Source organism: Belonocnema kinseyi, chromosome 4 (assembly GCF_010883055.1).
Source record: "Belonocnema kinseyi isolate 2016_QV_RU_SX_M_011 chromosome 4, B_treatae_v1, whole genome shotgun sequence".
NCBI lineage: Eukaryota > Metazoa > Arthropoda > Insecta > Hymenoptera > Cynipidae > Belonocnema > Belonocnema kinseyi.
The window spans coordinates 69,591,716-69,604,601 of NC_046660.1; the positions used below are offsets into that span (position 1 = coordinate 69,591,716).

Sequence of the window (12,886 nt, forward strand, 5' to 3'; positions counted from 1 at the left end):
CATAGTTTTTGTTTTATTTGCGTTAATTTTGAGGCCCATGCTCTTCATGCTTGCATCTAGTTTATTCAACATTCTTTGTAAGTCTTCGATAGACTCTGCCATCACAACCTTATCATCTGCGAACGCTAACCCACGTACCCTTACTGTTTCGAGATCCACACCCTCTTCGTCAAAGAGAGCCATTCTTAAACATTTGTCCATAAATAATATAAATAACCATGAAGATATAACGCATCCTTGTCTAACTCCTTGAATAATATCGAAACAGTCACTCAGATTCCCATTCACTCTTACACTGGCTTTGCTACCTGTATATATTGTTTTTATAGCTTGTAGGATCCATCCATTGACTCCATACTCTTTCAGGACTTCCCAAAGTTTACTTCTATCTACCTTGTCAAAAGCTTTTTCTAAGTCAACAAATGCACAGAAAACTTTTTTTCCTACTCTCAAACTTTTTTCTGTTATTTTCCTTGAGCTAAATATTTGATCCGTACATGACCTTCCTGGCATAAACCCACTTTGGACTTCCCAAATCATTGCTTCTTTTATTTTCATTACCCTACGAATAAGTATTTTTGAATATATTTTACTTACGGTGCTTAATAAGCTAATCACTTTGTAATTATTGCACTCGCTTTTATCTCCTTTTCTCTTGTATATTGGTACGATAATCGCTTTTTTCCAATCGTCTGGGACGTCTCCCATCTCGAAACATAAATTTATCAATTCGCACAGTCTATGTGGTATGCACGCGCCACCGTGTTTAAGTACTTCAGCGTTAATACCGTCTACCCCGGCAGCCTTACCGTTTTTCAAGTTCTTGATTATATCCCTAACCTCAGTGACACAGAATTTTTCAATTGAGTTTTCCATCGCATCGTGTTCAACATCGCAGTTATGGTGTCCTATAGCTTCATCTCCGAATTGCCTCCTAAAATAGTCTCTGAAAGCCTCTAGTATTCCGTCTGCATCATATACCATTTCCCCCCTACTATTTCTCATGTTGATAATTTTTGTACTTTTGTTTTCTTTCATTTTCTTATAAAGTAGTTTCCTGCTTCCTTCAAAGTCGTTTTGTATTTTTATCTCTTCTTCTCTAATTGTATCTCTACTTTCTTTAACTAATCGTTTAAGTATCCTGTTTTCGCATCTATAATCATTTCTACGTCTATTTCTTTCCTCATTGCTAACACCTGAGATGTTCAAAGTTCTCTTGTACGCTTCTTTTTGCTTTTTGGGCAGCCTGAATTTCATCATTCCACCACGCATCACCAGAAATTCTTCCTACAACTGCGGTACCGCACACTTCGATCGTACATCTAACAAGGATATCCCGTAACATTGTACAGGCGCCCTCTATATCTTTGTTTTTTATACGGTCCTTCCATGTTGCCCTATTTATGCTTTCGACTATCTTATTTTGGAAATCTATTCGCACATCCGGTTTCTGTAGGTTCTCAATTTTCATTCGCGTTTGTTTTGCTTTCTTGGTTCTCTTTTTTCTCCATCCCCGACCTAAGTTAATTTTTGAGATCAGAAGTTAATGATCAGTATTGCATTCAGGACCCCTCACGACTCTTGTATCTTTGACTAACTCCCTTAGTCTTTCATCCGCAACAACAAAGTCAATTATACTGCGGCTATTTCCTTTAGACCAGTTGTACATGTGGATCATTTTATGCCTAAACCAAGTATTTGTAATAAACAGACCCCTTTCTAAGCATAGACCAACTAATTTATCTCCGTTATAATTTGTTCTTGGATCCCCAAAATTACCTAATACTCTTTCTGTATCCTGATTTTGGATGCCCACCCAACCGTTCATGTCACCTAATAGAATTATTCTTTCCCCATATTCGCAAATGTTTATTGTGTCATTTAAAGTGTCCCAGAAGGCGTCTTTTACTTCGCTAGGATCACTATCAACCGGCGCGTAGCATGCTATGATAAATAGTTTTCTGATTCCTACTTTCACTCTTGCCCACAGCAGTCTGGGAGACACGAAACCATGGTCTTCGAGATGCTGCTTTGCTCTTTCATCCAAAATGAGACCTACTCCTTGTTTACCATGTGATTCATAGTCTACTCCTGACCATATTTCAAATCCGCCTTTCAACACGCCGTTTTTTATGTCTTTGGTTTCACATCTCTTTTTCTTTGTTTCAGATACACATAAAATGTCTAGTTTCTTCACGTCCATAGTTTCACGCAATTCTTTTACCTTGAGATCATTTACTCCCCTAGCATTCCAAACACCCAGTCTCCATTCGTCGCCTGAAACATGACCTTTAGATTTTCCGTGTGCATGCCTTTTGTCATTAAAAGTTCCAGTCTTTTCCGATGCTATTTTGTAGTTTGTATTATTCATTGTTTCGATTATACGCCCAACTAACACCTTTGTGCAATAAGTTTATTTTCTGAGTTGAAATCATGTCAAAGTTAAGTATCAAATCGTCATATAGTGGAGATTGTAGTTCTAACGTCAGTCCCACCAAAAACTTCAGTTAATAAGGGAGGGTTGGGAGAGGGGGAGGTAGAACTGGAACCGAGAGAGTCGTCTTGGGTTTGTGTTTTGATGCTGAGAAGGTCAACATACTTTCTTAATTTTAATAAGAAAAGTGAAAACCAAAAAATTTTGTAAAGCTTTGAATGCATAAGATGTATATCCTAATGGGAAGCTGAAGATATTCTCAATTTTTTAATATTTTGAGTTATTTTCTTCTTGTAAAAAAGAACGTTTTCACGCAATTTGAATTTTTTAGCAAAATATTTTTTTATTCCACGTAAATTTTCATATGGACAAAAGGTTTGGTTGTAAGTCTAATATATAGATATATATTCCCTCTCAGAATAAAGCCGGGAGGGAAACATTGCACCGGGAGTAGAGTTCTGAGCCGGTTATATTATTTTGAGAACGGTAACGAGAATGAGAATATTACCGAGAATACAACAGAGAAATAAATTATCTGAGAATCTATGAGAATCTCAGAATTTATTTTAATGAATAGAAAATTGCATTTTCTAGTTAACTTTTCGGCTGAAAATTCAACTCCTTTTTTGAAATGTTGTCTTTTTTAATTTAAAATTTACCTGCTTCAGCAGAAATTAAATCTTTTTTTGATAAAAATGCAACTATTTGGTTAGAAATTAACCTATTATACTACTTTCTTGAAAACTTAACTATTTCGTAGAAAATTTACTTTTTGTTTCAAATCTATATTTTGGTGTTGAAAAATGAACTGAAATATTTTCTGGAGAGTTCCACTTATAAAAAAATTTGTTTTTTATTACAAATTAATCTCATCTGTTTTAGTACAAAATTGATCGTTTTTGTATAAAAATGAAACTATTTGGTAGAGAATTGAACTATTTTGATAGAAATTCATCCTTTTTGGTTGAAAAAATTCGTCCTTTTGAATTGAAAATTCAATTTTTTCGTAGAAACTTATTTTTTTGTTACAAAAATTCAATTTTTGATGTTACTGAGTTAACTCTAATCTTTTTTGGATGAAAACTCAACTAATGTTGTAATAAATTCTTAAAATATTCCATTTTTAACGTTTTGACATTGTCCTATTTTGGAAGTTTGAATCTAAAATCATAATGCTTTCGTGATCCTCCAAATCAAATTGAAATTGATTAATTTTTAGCGGTTCAGCTTAAAAATGGACACAATTTAACCAATTTAACTCCTTTTTTCTAATTAAATTGTACAAAATCGTCTTTTTTAATTTAGACGCTTGCAATTTGAAATTAATAATGATTGTTTCAAAAATGTTTAAAACCTTATATTAAAAAATGGTTTTAATAATGGATTTTTAAATCTGCATATTTTTTATGTTTGGAAATAAAAATCCAGAGACATGAAAGCGCGATTTGTGCGCGGGCATTTACCGCTAATGTGTAATAAAAACGCATCTCTGTATTTTCCTTTATTAGACCCAAAAATTTGCTTATCCTACTTATTATATGATTTAAAGTCAATCAATTTCTTTGCAAAAAGGTTTGTTGATAATTATCGACTTCCGTAAATGATAATATACTTGAAAAAACTGTGGGTTTCGCAGACAGTTAATTTTTTTATGACAATATTATATCTCCTTTTTAAAATAAGTATCTTGTTACTGTGAAACACTGAATAAATATTACAGTTTATACATACTAAGCTTTTTTAAATTTAATTTCTTTTCTCCAGGCAAGCTCGATTTTCTGTTAGTTTGAATCACTTTGTAAGTCAGATTCTCTGCATCAAAAGCCAGCAAATTTGCATCTTGTGATTTCTAGAAGACAAAGAACAATGTAGCTGTAATAATTTTTTTAAAATATTCATAATAAAGATATATTTATCATAAACCTCTGATTTCATATCCTGAGGAAGTTTTTCTTCAGGACTAGAATCACATTCTTGATTCACACCGGCTTTGGGAACTGAAACTAAGTTTCTTTTTCTCTCCGAGTTTCTTATTCTTTTCATTATCATGCTATAGAGAAAATCCAATAGTGATAATTTTATAGGTAATTATTGAATCGAGATAAAAACGAACGTTAATAATATTTACTTTAAAATACACAATGAAAGCTTAGGTGTTTTAAATTTTGTTGTCATGATCTATTCAGGTTATGTTTCTCGTTTCTCAGCCTTTTCAGAATCAGCCCTGTGCATCTGAAAACAAAATGGCGATCCCTTTAGTGTACTAAGTTGGTTAGTTCCTAATATTTTCAGCGTGGCGCTAATTGTCTCATTACCCCCTGTTTTTGCATTGTAAGCCATGGGAGTACACCACTTTTTTAAACAAATTTAATAAACCAAATGTTATTTTTGTAAAAAAACATTGAAAAGAAAAGAATGTTACTCATTTTATATTTCAAAACAATTTTCCAAACGATGTATATAAATGCTAATGAAAAACATGAATTAAAACGTCACCCAATAAACTTGGTAAAGTAGAATGTTAGATTTGAATTTGTATAAAAAGTTAAATATAATCCTTTTTGTTTCTGAAAACGCAGTAAATAATATTTATATCAATAAAATATATAAATAGTTTTGAGAAAAAAGTTTTAATAGAATACAAGTTCAAACTTCATATTTGAGGGGTTAGCGAGTACTTACACTGTATTGAATATAATGAGAAAAATGTAATTGAAATTGAATTAAATTTTTATTCATGAACATATAGCATAAAAATAGGTAAATAACATTAAAAATAGATTATTCAATAATTCAACTTGTTGAAAAAAACGAATTTTCAGAGGAACAACTATAAATGATAATTTTATAAAACGTCCAAGATGTAAATATAATCAATGTTTTAACATTTTTGTTTTAGAGACTTAGAAGGATATAATGATGAAAGAGAGCAATTAAAGAAATTTATTTTTTTTATTTTTTACTGAGTATTAAATAAAATGGTTTGAAATGCAAATTTAGTTAAATTCAATCAGAAATACATTATATCCATTATATATTCATAAGCGAGAGTATTCACATAGTAAGTTTAAACTCAGTACTTTTCAAATTATTCTCTGGTTTTTTTTTTACATTCAATTAATAATATTGTTAATTTGTTTTCGACAATAAACTTTAAGAATCATATTTTACATTTAATTCAAATTCAAATCTAAGATATTTTTCACTTTGCCAGGATTATTGTATGACCATATAAATCATATTTTGCGCTTAGTATTCACAGAAAATGATTGGAATAGTATATTACATTCCTACTAATGCATATTATTTTGCATCGCAAATTAATTGAAAATTCGAGTTTAGGTCTACACGTACCGAAACTCGAAGACAAAATGTTCCAACCCTAGGGATACGAACACCGTGTTTCAACCCGCTCTACACGTGTCGAAACTCGAAGTTTTTATAGATGCGCTGTGAAAAATTATTTTGAAATTTTAAATGAATAACATTGTTTTAATTTCGAGATTTTTTTGCATGGAAATAACATTTTTTTTACTAAAAAATTTAAAAAGTGATTGAGTCCCATTGCTTTCTGTGTAAAAACAGGGAGTGATGGGACAACTAGCGCCGCGCTAGAGATATTATTAGGAACTAATCAATTTAGGACAGTTACGGGGTCAAGTTAAAATCTGAAATATGAAAAGATGCACAGGGCTGTTCAGAATGCAGATAATAATGAAGTTGGTTGCTGTTCGAAACGTCAAAAAGCCAGTTTGGCCAATACAAAATTAAATTCGAAAACTTGTATTTTGTCTTCATTTGCACATCATTAGGGACACGTTTTTTAATGAGCTCGTATGATATGTGCGTGATATAGCGCGCGTGTAACATCGCTCTTTCTTTTAACATGGCAAAAAAAAGGATAATTAAAAAAGTTCAATAAACAATATAAATAATAAGGATGAGATATAAACGCCTGTAGGACAAAGAGAGAATCTTTCAGATTAATATGAATTTCTGGAATAATAATCCCAATTTTTCTATATTCGCCTATAAATCACTATTTTTTAAATTCAAAAAGTATTTTCTAATATAAATAAAGTTCTGGGCGAGAGAAAAAAGCCAATTTTCCTATGTTGGCCTATAAATTATTCTAATTTGGAAAATTTGTTTTGCTTCAAAAAGTTTTACTTTAGACTTACGTAGCCAGTACTCGCTATTCCGAAGGATTTACAACTTCCTGGCACCAGTAGGAAATGTTTTAGAAAATGTTGAAATTTAAATTAGGATGGAAATTCCAATTTTCCTATATTGACTCTGGAGTGGATAATTAATTTTTTTTCTTTTAAAAATTTCTCATTTAGATTTACGTAGTCACTTTTACTATCACCTCTGGAAGACTTACTGGAACCATTAGTTCTGCAATTTGCAAGAGTTATCGTTGAAAATTCACGAATTTTGAAAATATAAAATTGCAAATTATTCAATTTTTAATATGTATATTTTGAAGGTAAGATAAACGTTTTCTTGCTTTTTATTTCATTTGAATGCATTTAATTTTCATTTGCTATAAAATAAAATGCTACAAATAAATGGGTTTTATCATTAAATGTAAATTTTAATATATTTTTTAACAGTATATTGAAATTATATCCAAGTTTCACGATTACGGATAGTTACCGTATGTAATTTTAAACATTTCTTTTAATTGGTTTCATTTTGAAGACTTACGATTTAAAAAATTTCAATGTTAAAGGTTTATATCTAAAAATTCTTAGATTTGGATGATTTTGAAAATCAAAAGATAAGGTTTAAATTCTAAATCTTCTAAATTCAAGAAATTTCGATTATAAAGCATCAAAATCAGACAATTTTGAATTATGAAACTGAAAACTTGCATACATTTTAATTGCAAATTTTAAAAATTCAAAACTGTGAAATAATTTTTTTACGATTTAATATTTTACCAATTGAAAATTCTTGCATTTTGAAAATATATCATTACTGCGAATTATTTAATTTTCAAAATGAATATTTTAACGGTATGTAATTTCGAAAGTGTTTTTCGAAAAGTTTAATTTTGAAGATTTAAAATTCTGCAATTTTAACGATTGGAAATTTTATATTCTTCAATTTTTAATATTTGCAATTGAAGACTTTAACAATGAATATATATAATAAAAAATGATACAATTTTTAATGGCCTTTTTAAAACAGTTCGAGTTTTAAAAATTAAAATGAACACCGAATCAGTTTTCCATATTTATAATTTAAATTTGTTCGATTTTATAGATTTGCAATTGAAAATTCTTCCATTGTGAACAGTAAAAATGATGGCGTTGATTTATTTTCATTGTCTACTGAATTTCTATAGTCTGTGTCATTTTGCAAACGTAGCTATTTGCTCCACAATTTATCAATATTATTTTTTCGTTGCCTTCGATTATCGAGACTAAGATTTAAATTTTTTCTTCTAATTCGAAGAAAATCTCGCACTAGTTCGCACTAGTTGTCATATAGCACATTGTATTATTTTTAATTATGTTCCGAACCTGAATTACTTCGTCAGAAACTAATTTAAAAATAGTATCTCTCCTTTTTTACTTGAACTATTTTGAAGAAAATTGTTTTTTGTATGTTTTTTAAAAATTAATTGTTTTAAACTAAAAATGTAAATATTCCACTTGAATATTCCTTCATTTTAGTTAGGAAAGTTTCAAAATATTTTTTAACCCATTAAAACTCCGATTGGCTTTCTTGTCTCGAACATTGTGTATTATCCAAGTTAATTTTGAAGCTAAAGAATGAAGAAAAAATGTTTATTTAATTTGGACAAAAATAATGATTATCTTTTCTCGCTGGTATTTTTTTGTAGTAAAATATGTCGATATGGCAGCACACTCAGCTCGCGGACATTATTAAAAAAGTGTATTTAATTACAATTTTTAAGGTTCATTATTATAATACTTCATATATTTAGAATCTCGCATAAAATAATGAGCTTGACATGCGAAGAAAATAGGGGAATTTTTTTCCCTGACAAAAATCATGTTTTATAAAAACTAAATAAAACAGTTTGTAGTGTCATATGAATTAATTACATCTGTTAACTTTAGATACGTTTTATTAGATCTATTATTTCCGTAGTTATAATATTCTAAACTTCTTAAAAAAATTTGTACGCAATTTAACAAACTTGTACAATAAAAAAATTAAGAAAATAATCAAATTTCTTCTAAAGAAATCATTTCTGCCTTTTTGTCTCGTTTGCTAACAGAATTGTTACCATAAATGTAATATCTCAAAGGTTTGTTTGCCCATTCAGCTCCACAACTGTCGATCCCTATCCTCTTACAGTGGATTATTTTTATTTCTTCTTGATTCGTCTTATCTTCCTCGATCCATAAACCTTTCCATGAACATAACGAATATTTGCTATGTTTTTTTTCTAACGAAAAAGCCATGCAAAATTTTGAGGGACCATTGCATAATTCGTGCGACTTAAATTCCTTTCTGAATTGTTTTGAATTTGATTTCTTTTTCGAATTCCGATTTTCTGTCATTTGGTCGAGGCCTTCGAGAGGCTCAAGACCTCGAATGAGAACTGCAGTTCCATCACCTTAAATTATTGAGAATTACATTTATTATTTATTTCAATTATTAGTAGGTTTTGAGGTTTGTATGTACATTGATTTTTTTTCCTTCGTAGGAATTTACTTTTTTGTCAGACTCGTAATTTTTGCTGAGAAATGAATTTCAAGATATAAAATAACGAAATATTTGTATAGGAATTAGGTTTTTTTAAAGATTAGTCTCTAGATTTGGAAGAGATATAATTATCGGCGACTTTAGTTTCAAATATTTTTCGATTAAAAGTTCGATAGATTAATTTAGGAGTTTTTCGTTAAAGAGATCTTTTTATGTGAGCAATATTTAAAGTTTTTAAAATAATTAAGTATTAAATTTTAACAATACTCAAACTTCTTTCATTTATTTGACAGAAATCACATTCTTTAGTAAAAAAATCGATTGAATTACTTTGAATGTCAAGTGATAATACACGATATGACACTCATTGAAAATATATTCATCATCCTTAAAATTTGTAGAATTTCAATATAAAATTATAGTTTTGAACACGAAATTCTAAAACAATTCAACTTTGGAGGCCTTAAAGGCGAAGTTTTTTTGCTTCAATGCCTTAAATTCAAAAATATTCTGTATGCAACATCTTAACAGTTGCACAATTTTCAGTTAACGCAGTATTTTTGATTAAACAATTCTAAACCAACTGCCTCCAGAATAAATTTATAACAATGAAAAATTTAAAAAATAATTTCTCAAATTCAAACCTTAAAAACAAGAAGATTTTAGAACTAGGAATTGAATATTGAATTATTTTTTTGTTAAATGTTCCAATTGGAAATAGTGATCGACAATTTCGCCATCTGGTGCCGAAAATGGGAACTAGAAAGTTAGGTAGCATTTTAAAGATGCATTTTAATTTGTGCATAAAAGGTTTTTATGATTGTTTTCTTGAGTTTAAAACTCTTATGGAATACTAAAAATAAATATTTATCCAATTTAAAGCGTTTTAGATCGACTTTCTATCTTATACAGGGAAAAACACATTTTTGTCAAAAATGTTTTTCTAAAAAACAATAACAATTATTTGACTGGTCAGACTTTTTAGATCGTAAATGGTTCATGTATAAGTTAATCGAAACTTAATTTGGGTTCATTTTTGCTTCGAAATAAGTTCATTTAAGTTTAGAATCTGTTAAAAATCACAATAAATAGTACAGTTTTTTTTTTGTTTTATAGACCAACATTTCTGCCAAAAAATATGTTTTTCAATGCAGATGATGTCAATTCCACTTGAAACACTCTATTTCCACGAAAACTTATATTAAGTTCGTAATAAATATTTCAAACTTCACAAAAGAATCGTAAAAACAATTTTATACACAAATTAAAATTCATCTTTAAAATCGTATCTAGTCTTCCTAGTACTGAGTTTTGCCGACAATTATTATTCAAGACAAAATGAAATAGTTCAATTTTTAACCCTTTTAATTGAAAATGATATAATTTCCACTCCCTTCTAATGAAATTATCCGATTTTCAGAACTTCAGTTTCCAGATTTTCTGTTTTGAAGTTCTGATTAAAAAATTTTCAAATTTAAACAGTTTCATATTATGAAATTTTTAACGATTTTATTGAGAAATGATACAAATTCAATTCATTTCACGCCATTCGAAATATTGTTGTTTTATCCAAATTTTACCGGATCGAAAACTGTTTGATTCAGAACGTTTCCAATTCGAAATCTTTGACTAAATTTGTCTTAAATTTCAAACTCTTTTAATTCGAAATCATTCATTATTGTTTATACATTTTTAAAACTAAATATTAAAAAATTGAATACTGGATTTTTAAATGCTTTATATTTTTAAGCGTTTGAAATTATTTTTTTGTAATTCAAGATAATATAATAAAAATCTCACCCTGGCTGGAAATATTGAAACAGTGATACATCCCATACGTGAAATAAACATTAATAGTTCCTGGTGGCATGTACAATGGTAAATTTCGAGCTGAAACCCTATATTCATAAGTTTGTGAAGCTTTGTCCACTGTTCCTAAATAGCTTTCGGTTTCTACGATCCTGCCTTTCAAAATAGTTCCATTTTCCAATTTTCGAACAAGAATTTTGCCTGAGAAAAATTTTGGAATAAAAAAATCGTTAGCTTACGTTCATTCAACGTACTGAATATTGGTCAGGGTATCTTTCGGGCCGGGAAATCGGGAAAAGCCGGGAATTTTATTTCACCGAAAAAAACCTAAGAATTTTACATAGGATCGGGAATTTTTTACGATAAATGCATTTTGACAATTATTTTAGGAGATATTGCAAAAAAGGTATGCATAGTCCTCAATACTTTAATTGGAACTTATAGTAAATATAATACAATATGATAAAATTGTTAAAAAACGGAAACAAAAAGTTGGAAAAATCCTAAGGCACCTGATATTTGAGCAAATAATAATAATAATTAAATAAATATATTTTTCAAAAAGTTTCGATAGAGCCCCCCCCCCTCCCTATAATCATTACGTAATTAATGGACGCTCCCTTACTTATTTAGTATATGTTATAAAAATATTTATTTCAGCAGCAAAAGTATTAAAAATGTTCCGACATTCGAACTTCAACTTTAAATTTTTTGTATCATGCAAGCAAAAATGTGATAAGTTAGTATGATTTTATAGAAATTTACCATTAAAATTTTTTTATTATATTATATTTTATTTAAATTTAAAGTAAATATTGAATTATTTTCATTAAATAATGCAATTTTATTAATTCTATTTTAGCTAGGACTTTAAAGTCCTGTTCTCAGTTGAATTTAAATTAAAAATAATAAAATTGCAATATTTAAAAAAAAATCAAATTCAAATTGGGCCAGATTCCCAGTTTTGTTGGAATGTCCAAAAAATGATCTGTTTCTAAATCTAATATTTAAACGCAATTGTATGTTACAAATAATTTCGTATTTCATTATATTGTTCAGAATTCTTTAGAGTAAGAATTACTCATAAATTTTTAGGGTGAATATATCCAAAATATATCAAATTTAAATGATAAGGAATCTACTTTCCGTTTTTGAACCTTCTACAAGAATACATTTGTGATTGAATTGATTAATACATTAATAATAATTAATTGTTTAATTAAGAATACCGAGTTATTTTAAAACTAATTTTCAATTGTTTAAAAGGTTTTAAATTGTTTTTTCAGGTAAGTCGCGAAATTAACGTATTTTCTAAGCGTAGAGAATTCTTTAACCGATGATAAAAATAAAATAATTGGTTTAAATAATAAGTGTTTATGCAATTATATATTTCACAAAAAAAGAAAGAGAAACAATTTATCTGACCAAATTATCGACAAATTTTAATATTTTTAAGTACTAATTTATTTGCTAGAAATATTAATAAATGTTGAAAACATAATTTTTTAAATTTTAATTTGTTTAAATATTTAGGAGTATTCTTAAAACATAAACTATATACTTGAAAAAACACGAATTATTCAAATAATTGTAAACTTACTTTAAAAAGTTATTTTATTGTTATCATTGATTAAAAAACTCATAACGTTTAGAAAATACGTTCACTCGACGACATACCTGAAAAACAAATTTTTTGAATAAATTACAATTGTTGAACAATTGAAAATTAGTTCAAATATGACTCAGTATTCTTAAATGACCGATTACTGATTATGCATAAGAAAAATCTTTCAAAAAGCGTTAATGCAACGCAATATTACATAAAATTCTAATTTGTCTCTTATGGGGGTTTCTTCGGATACCCATAAGAGTGGCTTAAAGTTATTCATCATGAATGTTTGTGATTTATTCTTATTTTTTATGAATCCTGAACAATACACTGCGACACAACATTTT

At 28.6% G+C, this 12,886-nt stretch overlaps 2 protein-coding genes across 3 annotated transcripts in view; both read right to left on the bottom strand.

Annotated features, from left to right (window-relative positions):
• Positions 1 to 4,777, bottom strand: part of LOC117171596 (putative 3-methyladenine DNA glycosylase) — a 15,148-nt gene extending 10,371 nt beyond the window's left edge. The window contains exons 1-4 of the mRNA XM_033359042.1: positions 4,750 to 4,777; positions 4,563 to 4,666; positions 4,358 to 4,484; positions 4,166 to 4,283 (exon numbers count right to left, since the gene is read on the bottom strand). Coding sequence (XP_033214933.1) covers positions 4,166 to 4,283; positions 4,358 to 4,484; positions 4,563 to 4,609 — 292 coding nt within the window. The 5' untranslated portion in view covers positions 4,610 to 4,666; positions 4,750 to 4,777. The remainder of the gene's footprint in view (positions 1 to 4,165; positions 4,284 to 4,357; positions 4,485 to 4,562; positions 4,667 to 4,749) is intronic.
• A 3,749-nt stretch (positions 4,778 to 8,526) lies between these two features.
• The window catches only part of LOC117171518 (DNA-3-methyladenine glycosylase-like), a 6,008-nt gene continuing 1,648 nt past the window's right edge, over positions 8,527 to 12,886 (bottom strand). For both annotated transcript variants that reach the window (XM_033358894.1, XM_033358893.1), the window contains 2 exons: positions 10,922 to 11,131; positions 8,527 to 9,032 (listed from right to left, as the gene is read on the bottom strand). In XM_033358894.1, coding sequence (XP_033214785.1) covers positions 8,638 to 9,032; positions 10,922 to 11,131 — 605 coding nt within the window. In that variant the 3' untranslated portion in view covers positions 8,527 to 8,637. The remainder of the gene's footprint in view (positions 9,033 to 10,921; positions 11,132 to 12,886) is intronic.